Here is a 21,463-nt window from a genome sequence, read left to right as displayed (position 1 = left end):
AAAAATTAACTGTCATAAAATTCAATCTATATGAATGAATCTCTCAAAAACAGAAGCTCATCTGGTTTTGATGAGTTTTCAAAAGAGTACTAAAAATTTGTTCCCATGTAATAAGCTGCAAAGCACCGTCTGGCAGAACTAAAGATCTAATTCATAACGACAAGGGATTGTACTGTACCAACATCACGATCCCCCTGATGTATGGGTTCCTGCTACGCAAAACTGCTTGAGCAAATCAATCGACCAGTACAGCAAGAATTAGGTACAGTTTTTGTATTGACAGTCGTTGTTATGACTGTGGATCGCTATCCGATCACAGAAGATTCCAGTAGTAGCCGAGCGTCTGGCAAGCTCTTGAACCCTAGCTTGTACAGTAGCTGCACTCTTTGACAACAAATTGAAGACGGATCAACCCTTTGGTGATTAGCAACTGCAACAATAATAAACACTGATGAGATAGCAGACTCAAATGCTAGACAATAACACCCAGCATTTTCATTATATGCATAATTCGAGGTCATACAGCAATGCTACTACAGCACAAATAGATACACCTCAAATTGATACACCAAAATATCCAAATAACACGATCAATCGCTATCTACCAGCAATGATGAGACTAGTAGAATACAGCAACAACACACGTTATCTCCCTATCGTCCAAAACAAGACACCAAAATTATTTAAATACGATACCTGTTTATACTGTCAAGCTAAATCATAAATCCAGCTTGCAATTTTCCTCACAAGCAATGACCTCATTCCAACACAGAACAATCACTCTGGAACCACCTTGTAGTCTTTTAATAACTCTTAATATTCATCTCAAATATGAAGTGAGTGCAAAGACCAATTCACATTGTGGGAATCGCCAGAAGAACACCTGTGCAGCATTATTCTGTGGCAACGAGCGCAAGGGCAATCTGCTTTACTCTTTGATTTTTTAAAGGTATTCTTTCTATTGACATGTTTTTCGGTTGATTGGTGTTCAGGCATTAGTAAATCAATAGTTATTGCTTGACTAGTACGTTGTATCCCTTCAGCAGATGGAGATAAGCTGTAGTTGAACAAAATATTAAACTCTTATTTGGAAAACGTTTGCACAGGAATAAAGATAACTGAAGCGATAATTCTATTTCTTGCTGTGTAATCTAACGTTCCTATGAAAATGACATGTAATGTATTCCACAGATTAACCTCTACATCTTTGTGAGTATAATAGATGACTTTTCGTAACAGCTTCAAATAACTTCATTTCTGATTTTCACTCACATAGAACTTCTCTTATGTAAATGTAATCTTGTTAACTTTTATTAGTATCGGACTCTTGTGTAATTTGCGTGTACGAACGCAATTATGTAATTTTCATATAAACCAAAATTTCCTAATGTCAGCTCGAGATTATGTTACACAAGAAGCTAGTAATATCTCTGAAACATATCTTTGCTTTCACCGTTTTGTACGAGTTTCTATTGATTCACCTTTACGTGATAACACTGTTTTCAGAGATTATTCATCACTCAATTTCAACGAAAATAAGTTTCCCTTGCACTTTGAAATTAAGTATCCTTCAAACACATCGCTTTCAGGGTGACACTTAAACTTGCAATTACATTACAATGAACTACATGCAACAGCTACTAAATAACAACACGTAAAGGTTTCTTTTGACCCAAGGAAATTTGTCTTTATTTGGGCTAGGTATCTCAATACAAGTTCAAATCTCATAAGTGTTCAAGTGCCAGCAAAGACTATAACCCCCCCCCCCCGAAACACACACACACACACACACACACACACACACACACACACACACACACACACACACAGAAATTCAAGAACAAACAAAAATATAATCAAAAAAATAGGCGCCACCGCCTCTTTTGCCTTAACCATAATTAACAAGTCAAACAAAACTGAGCCTCTTATGGCGTTAGCACAACACGACCCACTAAAGTTCCCTAAATTAAATCAGGCCACTCTCCACTTCAACTAACCAAGTTTTTTGTTTAGTTATGTGTTGCTTGTAAATGGTTCCTTTGTATTCCCATCGCTTACTAACTCAACCTAGTGGTGAGATCTCTCATATCAAGGTGAAACAGTTCAAATATACACAAGCCAATACAAGATCCACTGTAAGATCGTGGCATCCAAACAATAAATGTGTTCGAGGTTTTCTATTCTTGATACACAGCAGTCATTGCCACACCACTCCCAAAAACAGCAGCAACACAATTACCTATAGGCGAGCCACAATCACTAATCACACAACACGGATAGGATATCGGGTTCTGGCGATTCTCTAAAGATCATCAAATGCAAATCACGCTGACTCGGCTCACGCTGTATATACCACAGCAAAATAACCACTCCTTCCTCCCGAACTGTCCACAGGATCCAACCAATCGACCACACAAAAACACAATTTCATCAAAAAAGTGTCTAATCCACGACTACTTCAAAATCCCAAACCTACACATATTCTGTAGCTTGACTTTGGGAGGAAAACTGCAGTTGCAGCTATATCTATCAACAGGGGCCTAAATGACAAAGTTGCCACACTGTCTTCATAAACTGCACAACATACTACACTGGCTTCACCAACCAAACTCCTTCATCTCTCCCAAGCCTGAACACAAATTGCAGTTCCTCTATATAACACACAGTGGGTCGGTACCACATCCGACCCTGACCTGTCCCAAGATTAACTTTATCAGTAAGAAGTCTACTGGGGAACTAACTATTTTCTGATGTCACACAATAGGCATACATGAACACACACACAACGCGTCGCCAACTTTAGACAGTTAAATTATTATTCCATTTGGCCATCAGGCAACATCGATAGCAGCCAGATATGTCGTGTCACTAACATAGCATCTCTCGAATCAGCAATGACCAGTTGTTACATCGCTGAAGCCGCACCTGTTCACCATCTGTTTTCTCTGTGGCGCGCTCGGGTCATCTGCAACATGTTTTATCGCCTTTCAATAGATCATACACACATTGTTGTATTCACCAGGGTTTATTGGCCATTTACCAGATTGGATTCTCAGCAATTGTAACCGTGAACGAAATCCGTGCTTTTGAAACAGCACAAAACCCAGACTTATCTGAAATGCGTAATGCATCGTTAATTCAAGGCATCTTTTCTAAGACGTAAATATATGGTCGTTAAACCCCTCTTTATGAAAGGTTGTCAGAAGGGGTACAAATCACTATCGAACTGTTTCACTGCTGTCATCATCCTCAATTTTTTGAGAAGATGGTGTATTCTAGAATAGTATCTCACCTTAGCAACAATAGTATCCTTAGCAAGTCATAGTTTGGCTTTCAGAAGGGTGCTCTATTGAGAATGTCATTTACATGTTTACTCACCAGATTTTACAACCATTAAATAATGAAATAGAGCCAGCTGATGTTTTCTGTGACCTCTGTGTGAATCACAGTGTTCTCCTACATAAATTGACATTTTATGGGATTGATGGTATAGCCAACCAATGGATGTTGTCACATCTAATCAAAAGAATGCAGAATGTTGTACTTAGTAATTCAAGCAATAGTCCAGGGACATAATTCTGACTGGGGAGAAATCGCATAGGGGTTCCCCAAAGTTCAATATTCAGTCCACTAATGTTCCTAGTATGTGTAAACTATCTTCCATCTATTACACAAAAAGCAGTAGTAATTTTTGCAGATCACACTAGTATTGTAATCAGTCCAGGCATATGTACAGAAACAGAAGAAATTTTAAACGATATTCTTAAAAGTATCATTGCCTGATTTTAAAAAGAGTTCTGCACGTCTAGAGGTTCAAATGGCTCTGAGCACTATGGGACTTAACATCTGAGGTCATCAGTCCACTAGAACTTAGAACTACTTAAACCTAACTAACCTAAGGACATCACACACATCCATGCCCAAGGCAGGATTCGAACCTGCGACCGTAGCGTCGCGCGGTTCCAGACTGTAGCGCCTAGAACTGCTCGGCCACTACGGCCGGCGGCAGTTCTTTATTCGGTTCTTCCTTATGGTGCCCATGGACTCAATGTTTTGGTTTTTTTTTTAAGTATGTTATAAGTTCAAGGCTGCAAAAGAAATTGACAAAATAAACTCTGGGGGAAATATATCTTGGAATACTTTTGCAAAGTGTAACCACAACTTGTCTTCATGCTAACGTAAGGAAAAGAAAGACAGAGTTGAGAAAAAACAAAGCAGCAACTCCTTGTCCAAAGACATGCACACATCCATAAAAGATAATATTATGCATCTGCTGAAATAGCAATGGTGTGATGTACTACAAGTTGCTTCCACAAGTAGTAACCATAACTGCTTACATTTATTGTTAATTGACACAGCTTGCAAAGACAATGCAACAACAACAACAACAACCAGGAAGACTGCATGAAGTGAAAACTCCAGTATAATGCCTGTCCACATTCTGCTACACTGACAAAAATGACTACACAGTAGTTAAGTTCACCTGATCTTGCACCTTCAGATTTTCACCTCTCCTGTACTCTATTGACTTCCTTCAAGGAACTTCCTGTCCAGATGAAAATGACAAGGTCTTCAGCCCAAAAGCAGATGACTTCTCCATGCACAGAGTCGAACATTTACTATAGTGCTGACAGACTATTGTAAGCAGTGAAGGAGAACATACTACTGTTGACTGAAGTTTGCACAGAATAAGGTAACACAATTTGAAATCAATGTACTTTCACTCTGAATCGCAACAAAAATTTGTCATCATACACTCCTGGAAATTGAAATAAGAACACCGTGAATTCATTGTCCCAGGAAGGGGAAACTTTATTGACACATTCCTGGGGTCAGATACATCACATGATCACACTGACAGAACCACAGGCACATAGACACAGGCAACAGAGCATGCACAATGTCGGCACTAGTACAGTGTATATCCACCTTTCGCAGCAATGCAGGCTGCTATTCTCCCATGGAGACGATCGTAGAGATGCTGGATGTAGTCCTGTGGAACGGCTTGCCATGCCATTTCCACCTGGCGCCTCAGTTGGACCAGCATTCGTGCTGGACGTGCAGACCGCGTGAGACGACGCTTCATCCAGTCCCAAACATGCTCAATGGGGGACAGATCCGGAGATCTTGCTGGCCAGGGTAGTTGACTTACACCTTCTAGAGCACATTGGGTGGCATGGGATACATGCGGACGTGCATTGTCCTGTTGGAACAGCAAGTTCCCTTGCCGGTCTAGGAATGGTAGAACGATGGGTTCGATGACGGTTTGGATGTACCGTGCACTATTCAGTGTCCCCTCGACGATCACCAGTGGTGTACGGCCAGTGTAGGAGATCGCTCCCCACACCATGATGCCGGGTGTTGGCCCTGTGTGCCTCGGTCGTATGCAGTCCTGATTGTGGCGCTCACCTGCACGGCGCCAAACACGCATACGACCATCATTGGCACCAAGGCAGAAGCGACTCTCATCGCTGAAGACGACACGTCTCCATTCGTCCCTCCATTCACGCCTGTCGCGACACCACTGGAGGCGGGCTGCACGATGTTGGGGCGTGAGCGGAAGACGGCCTAACAGTGTGCGGGACCGTAGCCCAGCTTCATGGAGACGGTTGCGAATGGTCCTCGCCGATACCCCAGGAGCAACAGTGTCCCTAATTTGCTGGGAAGTGGCGGTGCGGTCCCCTACGGCACTGCGTAGGATCCTACGGTCTTGGCGTGCATCCGTGCGTCGCTGCGGTCCGGTCCCAGCTCGACGGGCACGTGCACCTTCCGCCGACCACTGGCGACAACATCGATGTACTGTGGAGACCTCACGCCCCACGTGTTGAGCAATTCGGCGGTACGTCCACCCGGCTTCCCGCATGCCCACTATACGCCCTCGCTCAAAGTCCGTCAGCTGCACATACGGTTCACGTCCACGCTGTCGCGGCATGCTGCCAGTGTTAAAGACTGCGATGGAGCTCCGTATGCCACGGCAAACTGGCTGACACTGACGGCGGCGGTGCACAAATGCTGCGCAGCTAGCGCCATTCGACGGCCAACACTGTGGTTCCTGGTGTGTCCGCTGTGCCGTGCGTGTGATCATTGCTTGTACAGCCCTCTCGCAGTGTCCGGAGCAAGTATGGTGGGTCTGACACACCGGTGTCAATGTGTTCTTTTTTCCATTTCCAGGAGTGTATATGTATGAAGAATGAAAGACCAGAAATAGCAAGTAAGTCAACTTTACTTAAAAATTTAAAAGCCACAGTGTTATGTTGCAAGAACGAGAATGATAATGAGAATGATAATTCATGAACCATGGACCTTGCCATTGGTGGGGAGGCTTGCGTGCCTCAGTGATGCAGATGGCCGTACCATGGGTGCAACCACAACGGAGGGGTATCTGCTGAGAGGCCAGACAAACGTGTGGTTCCTGTTGAGGGGCAGCAGCCTTTTCAGTAGTTGTAGGGGGCAACAGTCTGAATTATTGACTGATCTGGCCTTGTAACACTAACCAAAACGGCCTTGCTGTGCTGGTACTGCGAACAGCTGAAAAAAAGGGAAACGACAGCCGTAATTTTGCTCAAAGGCATGCAGCTTTACTGTATGCTTAAATGATGGCGTCCTCTTGGGTAAAATATTCCGGAGGTAAAATAGTCCCCCCATTCGGATCTCCGGGCGGGGACTACTCAGGAGGACATTGTTATCAGGAGAAAGAAAACTGGCGTTCTATGGATCGGAGCGTGGAATGTCAGGTCCCTTAATCCAGCAGGTAGGTTAGAAAATATAAAAAGGAAACTGGCCAGGTTAAAGTTAGATATAGTGGGAATTAGCGAAGTTTGGTGGCAGGAGGAACAAGACTTTTGGTCAGGTGACTTCAGGATTATAAATACAAAGTCAAATAGGGGTAATGCAGGAGTAGGTTTAATAATGAATAAACAAATAGGAGTGTGGGTAAGTTACAACAAACAGCATAACGAACATGTGGCCATGATAGACACGAAGCCCACACCTACTACAGTAGTACAAGTTTATATGCCAACTAGCTCTGCAGATGATGAAGAAATTGATAAAATGTATGATGAGATAAAAGAAATTATTCAGGTAGTAAAGGGAGACGAAAATTTAATAGTCATGGGTGACTGGAATTCGAGAGTAGGAAAAGGGAGAGAAGGAAACATAATAGGTGAATATGGATTGGGCGTAAGAAATGAAAGAGGAAGCCGTCTCGTAGAATTTTGCACAGAGCATAAATTAATCATAGCTAACACTTGGTTCAAGAATCATGAAAGACGGTTGTATACACGAAAGAACCCTGGAGATACTAAAAGGTATCAGATAGATTATATAATGGTAAGACAGAGATTTAGGAACCAGGTTTTAAATTGTATGACATTTCCAGGGCTAGATGTGGGCTCAGACCACAATCTATTGGTTATAAACTGTAGATTAAAACTGAAGAAACTGCAAAAAGGTGGGAGTTTAAGGAGATGGGACCTGGATAAACCGACTAAACCAGAGGTAATAGAGGGTTTCAGGGAGAGCATAAGGGAACAATTGACAGGATGTGGGAAAGAAATACAGTAGAAGAAGAATGGGTAGCTCTGAGGGATGAAGTAGTGAAGGCAGCACACGATCAAGTAGGTAAAAAGACGAGGGCTGGTAGAAATCCTTGGGTAACAGAAGAAATATTGAATGTAATTGATGGAAGGAGAAAATATAAAAATGCAGTAAATGAAGCAGGCAGAAAGAAATACAAACGTCTCAAAAATGAGATCGACAGGAAGTGCAAAATGGCTAAGCAGGGATGGCTAGAGGACAAATGTAAGGATGTAGAGGCTTATCTCACTAGGGGTAAGATAGATACTGCCTACAGGAAAATTAAAGAGACCTTTGGAGAAAAGAGAACCACTCGTACGAATATCAAGAGCTCAGATGCAAACCCATTATAAGCAAAGAAGGGAAACCAGAAAGGTAGAAGGAGTATGTAGAGGGTCTATACAAGGGCGATGTACTTGAGGACAATATTATGGAAATGGAAGAGGATGTAGATGAAGATGAAATGGGAGATACGATACTGCGTGAAGAGTTTGACAGAGCACTGAAAGACCTGAGTCGAAACTAGGCCCCGGGAGTAGACAACATTCCATTAGAACTACTGACGGTCTTCGGAGAGCCAGTCATGACAAAGCTCTACCATCTGGTGAACAAGATGTATGAGACAGGCGAAATACCCTCAGACATCAAGAAGAATATAATAATTCCAATCCCAAAGAAAGCAGGTGTTGACAGATGTGAAAATTACGGAACTATCAGTTTAATAAGTCACAACTGCAAAATACTAACGCGAATTCTTTACAGACGAATGGAAAAACTGGTAGAAGTTGACCTTGAGGATGATCAGTTTGGATTCCGTAGAAATATTGGAACATGTGAGGCAATACTGACCTTACGCCTTATCTTAGAAGAAAGATTAAGGAAAGGCAAACCTACTTTTCTAGCATTTGTAGACTTAGAGAAAGCTTTTGACAGTGTTGACTGGAATACTCGTTTTCAAATTTTGAAGGTGGCAGGGGTAAAATACAGGGAGCGAAAGGCTATTTACAATTTGTACAGGAACCAGATGGCAGTTATAAGTGTCGAGGGGCATGAAAGGAGGCAGTGGTTGGGAAGGGAGTGTGACAGGGTTGTAGTCTCTCCCCGATGTTATTCAATCTGTATATTGAGCAAGCAGTAAAGGAAACAAATGAAAAATTCGGAGTAGGTACTAAAACCCATGGTGAAGAAATAAAAACTTTGAAGTTCGCAGATGACTTGGTAATTCTGTCAGAGACAGCAAAGGAAGAGCAGTTGAAAAGAATGGACAGTGTCTTGAAAGGAGGATGTAGGATGAACATCAAGAAAAGCATAACGAGGATCATGAAGTGTAGTCGAATTAAGTCGGGTGATGCTGAGGGAATTCGATTAGGAAATGAGACACTTGAGGTAGTAAATGTGTTTTGCTATTGGGGGAGCAAAATAACTGATAATGGTCGAAGTAGAGAGGATTTAAAATGTAGACTGGCAATGGCAAGGAAAGCGTTACTGAAGAAGAGGAATTTGTTAACGTCGAGTATAGAGTTAAGTGTCAGGAAGTTGTTTCCGAAAGCATTTGAATGGAGTGTAGCCATGTAAGGAAGTGAAACATGGACGATAAATATTTTGGACAGGAAGAGCCTAGAAGCTTTCGAAATGTGGTGCTACAGAAGAATGCTGAAGACTAGATGGGTAGATCACGTAACTAATGAGGAGGTATTGAATTGAATACGGGAGGAGTTTGTGGCGCAACTTGACAAGGAGGGGGGACCGGTTGGTACGGCATGTTCTGAGGCATCAAGGGATCACAAATTTAGCATTGGAGGGCATGGTGGAGGGTAAAAATCGTATAGGGAGACCAAAAGATGAATACATTAAGCAGATTCAGAAGGATGTACGTTGCAGTAAGTACTGGGAGATGAAAAAGCTTGCACAAGATATAGTAGCATGGGGAGCTGCATCAAACCAGTCTCAGGACTGAAGACATCACCACCACGACCACGACCACCACCACCACAACCACCACCACCACCACCACCACCACCACCACCACCACCACCACCACCACCACCACCAACAATTGTTATGGCATCACTGCAAGAGAGAGTTGCAAAATTGCCCCTCAGTTATGATTACCTTAGGTTATTACACGTTTGACAAGATATACCAAACCAGATGTCTTACACTAATAATGAATCGGTAGTAAAACTGAAAATAAATTGATCATAACCACCAAGATTATGAAATAAAATACAAATCGTAAGTAGAGAGTTCTGAAAACATCATGTTTATTCACAGAATGTAAGAAAAACACACAATATGAAATCACATTTAGAATGCATGAAACTGAAATAATTCCTGTGTATGTATTTAGTACAACACAAATTGTGCCTTTTAATTAACCCTTCAGCAGACATGCCATTCAAACTGCCACTGCTTGCTACAATAAATCTCAAAGTTCATGGTATAAAGTCTTTTTACATCACACAAAGCATAAATCATGATTCCCTATTTTGTAGGTTTATTTAGAACAGGGTTCAGCACCACGTCAATCGCGATATACTGGTAGATCGCGAGCGCTTATTTGGTAGATCGCGTGAGTAATGAGAGCGCAAAAGAAAAATTGTTGAATAAAATCGTCAATTGTTTTCCGTAGCAGTATAAATTCGTGTTCATTCGACACAAGTGGTTTTCTTTGTTAATAACAGCGTTGAACTGGCACAAACATCTACCTTGAACCTCTTAAAATTTTTGCTGCATTATTTAAATCAGTCACCACCTGTACGCCACTCGTTGCTTCACTGTTTCACTGATCTTTGTGAAATGTGTTCAGTACGTGTCTGGAAAAGGCGGTGAGTTCCGTGCCATGCACGACCAACTTCCGCGATGTAATAGATAATGAAAAGGACATAGGTAGAACTTTTTTGTGCTGTCGTACTCAGTGCTGAGCATGTGTAATTATGTACCTTGTTGACAATTTTCGAGAACATACGAGTAGTCCAGCGACTTCACACATAATGAGTTATGTATCAAAAAAACGTAAAATTTTTCATTTTCATTCTGAATGAGAACACGAATTTTTCATAACAAAAAGAAATGGCACATGCATTTGTTTATTGTGTGACGCTAAGATTGCATTTGTGAAAAAGGCAAACGTCGAGACATTTCAAAACTGTGCACTCACGTGTTAACACAAGAGTTTACAGGAAACTCCGAACTGAGAAAATCAAGAAACTTAAAAATCAATTAAGTGTACAACAAAGCATGTTCACGAAACCAGTAGACAAAAGTGTTGCTGCCACTCTTGCTTCTTATCGTGTTTTAAATGTATTGGCGAAAAGGAAGGAACCCTTCAAAGACAGTAAATTTGTAAAACAAGCGTTTTGAGAAGCTGCTGATGAGTTGTTTCATAATTTCAAGAAAAAGTCTAAAATAGTTGCTGCCATCGAATCCCTTCAACTTTCATCAAGAAGAGTCACAATGAGAGTTGAAATTATGTCTAATGACGTTTCATTTCAACTGAAAACAGATTTGGATGAGTGCTATCATTTTTAAATGCAATTAGACGAGTCAATTGATGCAACAGGTATTGCTCAGTTGCCAGTTTTTGTAAGGATGGTTTCTGATAACTTTACTGCCAAGGAAGAACTTTTGAAAGTAATTTTTTTGAAAGGCCATACAAGAGGAGAAGATATTTTTTGCCAAGAAGCAACTCATTCTACCGGAGAAAATACCTATCCACAAGCTTGTAAGCATTACCACAGATGGAGCACCAGCCTTGAGAAGTTCTAAAAGTGGTGTTATTGCTCTGTGCCAAAGAGATGAAAGCTTTCCACCGTTTTTAACTTATCACTGTATTTTACACCATCAGTCTCTTTGTGGAAAGTTTTTAAATTTGAGTGAAACTATGAATATTGTTGTAAAGACAGTCAAGAAAATTAGGTCTCTCTCTCTTCAAAGAAGACGTTTCAAATATTTGGCAAATGAACTAGAACTACAGTATGGAGATTAACTGCTCCACACTGAAGTGCATTGGCTCAGCAAGGGAAAAGTGCTGGAACATTTCCACAAGCCTTTACCATCTATCAAACTGTTTTTTCAAGAACACGATGATAGTAGTCAGCTTGTATTGAAGATCCTCTCTGGCTTATGAATTTTGCTTTCTTAATTCACCTAACAGAAAAGCTTAATGAGCTGAATTTGAAATTTCAAGGCAATGACAAAAATATTGCTGATATGATATCTGAAGTAAATTCTTTTACTGAAAAATTGTTTTTTGTGGGAGTGCTGCCTTACGAGGGGTGAATTAAGACATTTTACAACTCTGATGAGACAAATAGAAGAAAGTGAATATCGTGCAATAATGATCTCCAAATTGAGGGGAGATTTCAGTGATAACCCAGTTTGTATCTTTCCTTTGGGCTAACATTGAATTATTGAATATATCTTCTTCCATTGCAAAAGTTTCTGACATAGATAGGGCAGCTCTTGAACTTGAAATAATATCATTAAAAATGATTTGTTTCTCAAAAGTGTTGCAGAACCCAATCCCTGTTGGCATCTAATTCCTCAGGAGAAATACCCTATCTTAGTTAATGTTGCTCCTAGAATAAAGGTCTTCTTTGCTTCTACCTACCTGTGTGAATCACTGGTTTCAAATATGAACTTCATTAAAAATAAACACAGAACAAAGTTGGTTGATAAACATCTGGACTCATGTATTCGACTAAGTGTAATAAGTTAAACACCAAACAACTACTCAGATTTCACATTAAATGCAAAATAATTCTTGGGTTATTAATTTAAGAGTATACTTCAGAATATTACGAAATAAAATTATTATGTTTAGAATAAATAGTGAAACTTTAAAGCTTTTAGTTTTAATAGTTGTTTTGCAGTACCGGCATCCAAAAATTAAAAATGTAGCTATTGAATTTTTAAAAGTACATCACTTTGATATGTTGGTAAGGAATAGTAGATCGTGAAGGCTTTGGGGTTGCCTACCCCTGATTTATAAGATACTGTATAAATACACAGCATCCTCTGAAAGAATGCAACATCTCTTCTCATCAATAATGACAAACTCACTGGCACTGTTGTGAGCAAGACAGTCATTGACAAATTCATGATGGAAGCATCAATAGGTGCTAGTTTGTCACTTTGTTTTCTCTCATTCAGGGTGCCCAAGTTGTTGAACCTAAGAGTTCGAAAAAGAAAGGAAAAATGCTTATAGCTGAAGAGAGATTGTAAAATGTTTATTCCTGTGCCATCTGAACCCCACAGTTCACTGCAGTTCATGTGTGCTGCTCTTTTTATACCTATTACATATACTGCACCTAGAACAGCCATTATCTATAAGTTTGTGGTGTCTCTAAGCTCTCATTCTATTGAATGTTTAACTTCAGCTCTTTCACTATTCTGCGGGTGTCAGTTTATATTTTCCACAATTTTCTGTACTTTTAGGAGTTGCTTTTGAACTTGGCGAAACTTTTAGGACGTTCTTGGCCTTGATTTTACAAGGAGGAAGTGGTTCACTAATCCAAATACTTTCTTCATCTTTCCCTGTGTAAAAATATATATGTTTGTTGTCATCCCTCTTCACCCATATGGTCATCTCCTTCCGCAGTTGGCTGTTCAGTCAGTGCTGTGGTTTTCTTCATCAATAACTTCCTCTTCCAAATCAGATTCACACAAATCGGACAATTCCAATAATTATTCTGAAAATTATCAGTCTTCAGGATGTACAATTTGAAAGTGCCTGTAAAATCCTATCGTTTTCTCTATTCCCATTCTTTTATGAGACCTAGCAAAGAAATGTTTATAAAAGATATTGTTGCAAAAGAATACCAAGATTTTAAAAAAATAATGAGAAATGCATATGGTATCTTGGTTACATTCTAATATTCAGTACATACTAGAATAAAGGTAAGATAGCTTTGAAGTGAAAGAAAACAAGTATAGAAAACACATCACAAGGCACATAGCTGGAAACACACCGCAACCGCAATACTCATTTTCCGAACAATAATACTTGTACAAATGTAGAGTGACGGTATCTGTTGTGAATAACAAACAAGTATTTGGATGGGCACCCAACTATAATGCTATTTTTGATAATAAAAGAAAACTATATCTTGAGGGAAAATGCCACATGTGTGCCCATTGAAGGGTAAAATTCAGGCCCTTAGTAATCACACTTAGGTTTCTTTCAAATAGTGTCCTCATGTTTTACAGAAGCAACTGGTGACTAAAACTTAACCTTATATGATGCAGTTGTCCATCCCTTTATTTTTGTGCAGAGGTTATGAAGTATTAAACATGGAACAAACAAATTAGAATTTCCATGCATAACACTGATGTTCATCAACCCCACATCATGTACAGAGCTATATAATATATAGAAAGCACATCTCAATCAATATAGCTCTCCAATGTTCAGTAATGGATTGGTATAAGGTGCAACTAAGCTTGATAAATTTGTTAGACTATATATTTTACTGGCTGACACTCCTGTATGAAGATACACTGACAAGCAAATACACTATGACTACTGCCCACATGGAGACTGAATGCCACCTGGCAGCAGTGCTCAAACGACAAAGTAAGGAATGTGCGTAAGCAAAGCCTAAAATGAATGGATAATCATTCTACAAAATACAGGCCACAGATGTGTAATTTCACTGATGCAAGCAGTTCTAACCCCCCCCCCCCCCCAGCCCCAATGAAACAAGTCTTATTATTGGTGGTCATACTGTAAGAGCAACCACAACGAAGGATTATCTGTTGAAAGGTCAGACGAAGGTGTGGTTCCTGAAGAGGGGCATCTGCCTTTTCAGTAGTTGCAGGGGCAATAGTCTCGAAGACAGATTGATCTAACATCAGCCAAACGGGCCTTGCTGTGCCGGAACCTACCGCTGTAAATTTTAATTTTTCTGAGGGTATGCAGTTCTGTGGTTAAAATGATGATGGCATCTCTTGGGTAAAATATTCTGGGGATAAAAGAGTCCTCCACTCATATCTCAGAGTGGACTTCTCAAAAGGATGTCATCAGGAGAAATAAAACTGGCATTCTAGGGACTTACACTTGGTTTACGAATTATGAAAGATGAGTGTATCTGTGGAAGAGACCAGGAGACACCAGAAGGTTTAACAATGGTTATGTGATGGTAAGACAGAGACTTTGGAACCAGATTTTAAGTTACGAGATATTTTCATGAGTAGATGTGGACTCGGAATACAATTTGTTGGTTATGAACTGTAGATTAAAACTGAAGAAATTGCAAAAAGGTGGGAAATTAAGGGGATGGAACCTAGATAAGTCGGATGAGCTAGAGGTTGTTGAGAATTTCAGAGGGAGTATTACAAAACAACTCTCCAAAACAGGAGAAATGAATATAGTAGAACACAAAAGGGTAGCTTTGAGAGATGAAATAGTGAAGGCAGCAGAGGATTAGAAACGTATAAAGACAAGGCCTAGTTGACATCTTTGAATAACACAAGACATTGAATGCAACTGATGAAAGGGGAAAATACGAAAATGAAGGAAATGAAGCAGGTAAAAGGGAATACAAACACCTAAAAAACGAGGTTGACACCAAGTGCCAAATTGCTATGTTGGAATGGCTAGAGGACAGAGACAGGGTGACACACAGGAAACGGACAGTTTTTAATGAAATAATACTCAGCCAACTTTAAAATTAATGCATGTTTATTTACACAAAATCAAATGTCATTATTTGCCATTTTAGTTCACAAAGTTATTTGTGAAAAATAATGTTGTCAAGGTGATGTCCATCATTTCTCTTCTCAAAATCCTCCATCACATGGACTAAAATCTCTACAGGGATGGCAGCAATTTCTTGAATGATTGCTTACTTCAACTCGTCCAAATTTCGAGGTTTAGGTTATAGAGACAGTTCTTAAGGTACCCCCACAGAAAACAGTCACATACTGACAAGCTGGCAGACCTGGGAGGCCAAGGAACATTGCCAAAACGTGAGACAATCCGGCCAGGAAACATACGTGCAACAACTGTCACTGAAGTGTTCGCAGTGCGCAATGTTAACCCATCCTGCTGGAACCAAATGCGTTTTAAAGGGATTCGTCATCTTCTTAGTTCTGGTTTCAAGAATACGAACGTGACAAATTGATTTAACAATAACTGTGACCCCACTCTCTTAATGAAAAGTTCCAATAATGCCAACAGAGCCAAGAGCACACCACACTGTTACTTTTTCTGAGTGTAGAGGACGATGGTGGATAAGGTGTGAATGCTCTGGAGCCCAGTAACATAGTTTTTGGTTATTCATGGTCCTGTTTAAATGAAAATGAGCTTCATTGCTCATCAATAAAATTTCATTTTCATTCGATCCCAAAATCACTTTCATTCTGTAAGTGAAGTCTTCTCGTACAGCAAAATCAATTTCCTTAAGTTGTTGGACAATGAGCATTTTGTAGGGATGGAATCTTAATTTTTTATGCAAAATTTGTCTAACCGATTCACAACTGATTCGTAACTCACTAGCATGACATCTAGCTGACCGTCCTGGGCTTCTGACTGCTGCTTGCCTTACCCTTTCAACATTTTCTGGTGTCGTTACTCTGCGTCTCGGGCCAGAATACTTCTTATCCTGTATGTTTCCAGTGGATCTGAAGTTTTCCACCCATCTGAGGATTGTGTTATGGCTCGGAACGGCTCCAGGTTGACCGACATTAAACTGCACATGAAACAATCGCTGCATAGCAATAATAGACTCACCACTTTTCACGAAACTGTCATAGACAAAACACTCGACGTTGCAAGGCCCACTGCTGCATAGTGACTGAGTACATGAAATGGCGTCTTGTGTGGATCAGAACTATCCCCACCATGACCACCTCCCACCACCACGCCCTCAGTACTACACAGTTCTACACAGTTCAACACCGTCCATTTCCCGTGTGTCACCCTGTACAAGGATTCATATGAATCATTAGGGGAAATATAGATACTACATACAGGAAAATTCAAGAAGCCTTTGGAGAAAATAAAAGCAGCTGTATAAATATCAAAGGCTCAGATAGAAATCCAGTACTAAGCAAAGAAGGGAGAGCTGAAAGGCAGGAGGATGCTGTGATGAACTTTAAGGAAATATTATAGAAATGGAAGAGGGCATAGATGAACATCAGATGGGAGATATGATACTGCAAGAAGAATTTGAGCACTGAAAGACAGAAGTCAAAACACAGCCTTGGGAGTAGATGACATTCTGTCAGAACTACTGGTAGCCTATGACAAACCTCTTCCATCTGGTAAGTTAGATGTATGAGACTATGAAATACACTCATACTTATAGATGAATGTAATAAATCCAATTCCAAACACAGCAGGTGTGAATATTACCAAACTATAATTTTATAGGTCATGGTTGCAAAATACTATCACAAATTCTTTACAGAAGAATGGGAAAACTGGTATAAGCTGACCTTGGAATAAATCAGTTTGGATTCCAGAGAAATGTAGAAACACTCAAGGGAACACTGACCCTATGACTTCAGCTTACAATATTGGTTAAGGAAAGGCAAACCTATGTATATAGCATTTGTAGACTGACAAGGTTTTGACAGTGTTGACTGGAATACACTCTCTGAAATTTTGGAGGTAGCAGGAGTAAAATACAGGGAGCAAAAGGCTGGTTACAACTTGTACAGAAACCACATGGCAGTTATAAGAATCAACAGGCATAAAAGGGAAGCAGTTGTTGAGAGGGAGTGAGTTATGGTTGTAGCCTATCCCTAATCTTATTCTATCTGTACATTGAGCAAGCAATAAAGGAAACCAAAGAAAATTTGTAGTTCGAATTAAAGTCCAGGGAAAAGAAATAAAAGCTTTCAGGTTGGCAAGTGACATTGTAATCCTGTCAGAGACAGCAAAGGACTTGGAGGAACAGCTGAATGGACTGGACAAAACAAGGATAACTGAATGAAGTTGAATTAAATCAGATGATGCTCCAGGAATTAGATTAGGAAACGAGAGAAGTGGGAGATGGAGGTTTGCTATTTGGGCAGCAAAATAACCGATGATGGCCAAAGTAGAGGGGACATAAAATGTAGACTGGCAATGGCAAGGAAAGTGTTCCTGCAGAGGAGAAATTTGTTAACATGAGATACAGAATTAAGCATTAGGAAGTCTTTTCTAAAAGCTTTTGTGCAGATGTGAAACAGCTTAGACAAAAAGCAAATAGATGATTTCAAAATGTAGTGCTACAGAATAATTTTGAAGATTAGATGACCAGATAAAGTATCTAATGTGGAGGTAATTAATAGAATTGGACAGAAATAAAATTTGTGGTACAAACTGACTAGAAGAAAATGTTGCTGATAGGACACATTCAGAGATATCAAGGGATAATCAGTTTAGTACTTGAGGCAGGTGGAGCAGTAAAAATCATAGAGTGGAAGCAAGAGATGAATACAATAGGCAGATCCAGAAGGATGTAAATTGAAATAGTTATTTAGAGATGAGGAAGACTGCACAGGATAGAGTCGTGTGGAGAGCTGCATCAAACCAATGTTTGGACTGAAGACCACAACAACAACGGCCTCTGATGAAGGGCAGATTGTTAGAGCCTGTTGCCTGGGAATGAGCATCTGAAAAGCGACAGAACTGGTTGGCTGTTTGTGTGCTAGTTTTGTGAGCATCCATGAAAAGTTGTTCAAGGGCACTGAAACCACAGACTGGTGACAAAGATTAAGAAATCCATGTCTTTTTGCAGAATGTGAAGGTAAGAGGCTTATCCTCTCTGTAAAACAACAGAAACAGTGACACTAGCAGATGTGACAACAGAGTGCCACAGCATACGAACACTGTATGTTCCCATTTTGATCCAACAACATTGACAATTATGACTGCAGTGGGCACAAGATTATTGGAATTGCATCACAGCCCAATGAAAATGTCACCTGGACACATAAGTGATTTTACTTGTTACAGCTGGTTGATAGTACTGTCCAAATATGTCATCATGCAGATGAATACCTGCTCAAAATGTGCACCACCCCAGAGACACAGTCAATGCATGAAGTATTATGTGATGGGGGGCATTCACTTGGGCTGCTAGGGGACAAACGATAACTGAAGGACAATGGTGTCTGTGGACTACAAGACCATTACTGCAGCAACCTACAGCCCTCATGCTTGATGGCTGACCCTACAATGCTAGCATCATCCAAGATAATTGTTCATGTCACAATACCAATCGTGCCAACAACTCATACTGACATATTGGCCACCCAATTCACCTGATACAAACCTAGTGGGACACATCTGGGAAGCTAACTTGGCATTTGTTCTGTGCTCACAAACCAGATGGCCTACAATTAGGGAACTGAGTGATTTATGTATAGACATCTGGCACAACATAGCTCTGGAAATCAGACCATGCAGAATGACTGCTGCAAAGTGTTCCAAGGGTGGGCCAACACACTATTAATCCCATGATATAGTTCTGACTCATTAGTATATATTTGCCATTACCAGATATTTCATAACAGAGGATCAGCAGAATAAGTACACATATGTCGACAACATTACATACACAGCACTACTGTTGTGTAAGTATGCCCAAGTATTAACTACCTGAGTGAAGGATATGCCATGAACTTATTTTTTCCTGCTCTATGCCTAATATGAGTCTTGAGATCCCATCTTTAGAATGATAACTGACAAACCATTACATTTCCTTCAACTATGTGGAGTGATGAATACTGCATATCTTCAATTACTAATGTAGGTAAGAAATTTCTCTACAATGATGAACTTCTGTAGTGCAATACGGACATAGCAGTATCAATCACAGAATCCACATAGGGTGACTGGTTTCTCATTTTTAGTACTGCAACTTCGTGAAATGTCTAGCTAAACAAATTGATCTGTCACATTCTCTGTGACTTCTTTCTAGTGCATATTACTGCATATATCTTCAGAATCCTGACACATGTTCAGGCTTTTCACAGGTGTCAATGTCTTCCTCCAATATGTATTATCATGTGGACCTTGAGGGCACCAGCAAGGGCAAATTCTTTGCCTTAGGTAGCATATTCCTGAGGTCTCTTTCCAGTGTGTATTAGTATATGGCTCTTAAGATGAACCAACTGAGTAAAAGACCTGCCACAAATTTTGCATTTGTGTGGTCTTTTTCCTGAGTGAATCGTTGCGTGCCTCTTGAGCCAACGCAACTCAGTAAAAGTTTTACCACAAATGTCACACTTGTGGGGTCTCTCTCCAGAGTGCATTAATGTGTGGCTCTTGAGAGTATCCAACTGAGCAAAACATTTGCCACAAATATCACATTTATGAGGCCTATATCCAGCGTGTAGTAATTCATGCCTCTTGAGATTATGCAAGCGTGTAAAAGATTTGCCACAAATATCACATTTGTATAGTCTCTTGCCAGTGTGAACCAAAGAATGCCACTTGAGATAGCGCAACTCAATAAAAGATTTGTCACAAATGTCACATTTGTGTGGTTTCTTTCCAGAATGTATTAATGAATGACTGTTGAGATGACCCACCTGAATAAAAGATTTGCCACAAATATCGCATCTGTGCGGTCTCTTTCCAGTGTGAATCAACGAATGTGTCTTCAGATGACGCAATTCAAAGAAAGATTTGCCACAGATATCACATTTGTGGGGTCTCTTTACAGTAACTGCAGCAGCATCAGTACTGGCATTATCTGCTGTACATAAAGTTCCATTACTATCACTTTTGTCTTGTCTCTCTGCAACATGTGTTATACTGTGTGTGTCACATTCGTCTTTCATGGAATTCTTTGAAGTTTTCAAAGTTTCACTGTGTGAAAACTGCTTCCCAGCTTGTTCTGTTACAGAAACTGCTTTATCATCTTCCAAGATAATGTTTTCATGCTCATCACAGCTGTCAACTATCTCTCTATTGCCAGCAGATAAGGCTTCATCTCCTCCACTCCCTTTCAAATGTTTGTTCAAGCTAGATTTACTGGAAAATACCTCCCCACATGACCTACAAACAAATATAGGTGGCTGTACACCATCAATGTGCGTGAAGATATGCATTATAAGCCTGTATTTTGAAGGAAATATCTGTAAGCAGAAACTGCAACTAAATTCATGCAATTCCATTTCACTTAAACTACAATTGTGTCTGGTGCTGAATGAGCTATCCTCTTGCAAAGTCAATCCTTGTGTATGGGTACCACATATGTAGACAGGTACTGTGTCCTCTGCACCTCTCTCCAGCTTGTCATGGATTACTCCTTCATGAACGGTTTCTTCGAATGATATGCCACAGCTCTCACCCATACTATGAACCAACCTGAAGAATAAGAAGAACATAAAACATTGATTGGTGACATATACAGAAATAAAATTTCTGTCCACCAAATCAAGAGTCGTCATAAGGCTTAAGTAATGCAAATATATGCTAAGGTTTGACACATTTCTAAGGAAAATGATCAGACAAATATCAACAACAACAAAATTATTTACTACTGATTCAGGTTGCTACATTTTAGTATATATTTTAATTTAAAAGTGTGTGATGTTGTTTAACATATGGTACTGCAAGCTACTGGTTCATATCTATTTATTTCAATTGCACTTCAATATGTTCCAAAAACGGAAGGCTGAGACATTTCAGATTTATGTAAGAGAAATACTGAATATGTATAATTAGATCATTACTTCTTTAACATTCATCTCACAAGTGAACAGTGTCTAGTTCATTCTATAAGACTTTTTAAGTACAACTACTACTAGGACACAAAAAGAACCAGGAAAGTAGAGCAAATAATGATTTTAAAATAATGATAAAATAACACTTTGCAGTTGGCTTTTCCTTTGTTTTGAAAAACATTTTCAGCTTTAGGTAAAAAAGTCATTGATAAGTTTA

General features: G+C 39.9%; 1 protein-coding gene across 1 annotated transcript in view; it reads right to left on the bottom strand.

The window, feature by feature from the left end:
• Positions 1 to 15,244: 15,244 nt before the first annotated feature.
• Positions 15,245 to 21,463, bottom strand: part of LOC126212884 (zinc finger protein 729-like) — a 74,650-nt gene continuing 68,431 nt past the window's right edge. The window contains exon 5 of the mRNA XM_049940385.1: positions 15,245 to 20,887. Coding sequence (XP_049796342.1) covers positions 19,621 to 20,887 — 1,267 coding nt within the window. The 3' untranslated portion in view covers positions 15,245 to 19,620. The remainder of the gene's footprint in view (positions 20,888 to 21,463) is intronic.

Source organism: Schistocerca nitens, chromosome 11 (genome assembly GCF_023898315.1).
Source record: "Schistocerca nitens isolate TAMUIC-IGC-003100 chromosome 11, iqSchNite1.1, whole genome shotgun sequence".
Lineage (NCBI taxonomy): Eukaryota > Metazoa > Arthropoda > Insecta > Orthoptera > Acrididae > Schistocerca > Schistocerca nitens.
This window is presented reverse-complemented; position numbering and strand designations above follow the sequence as displayed.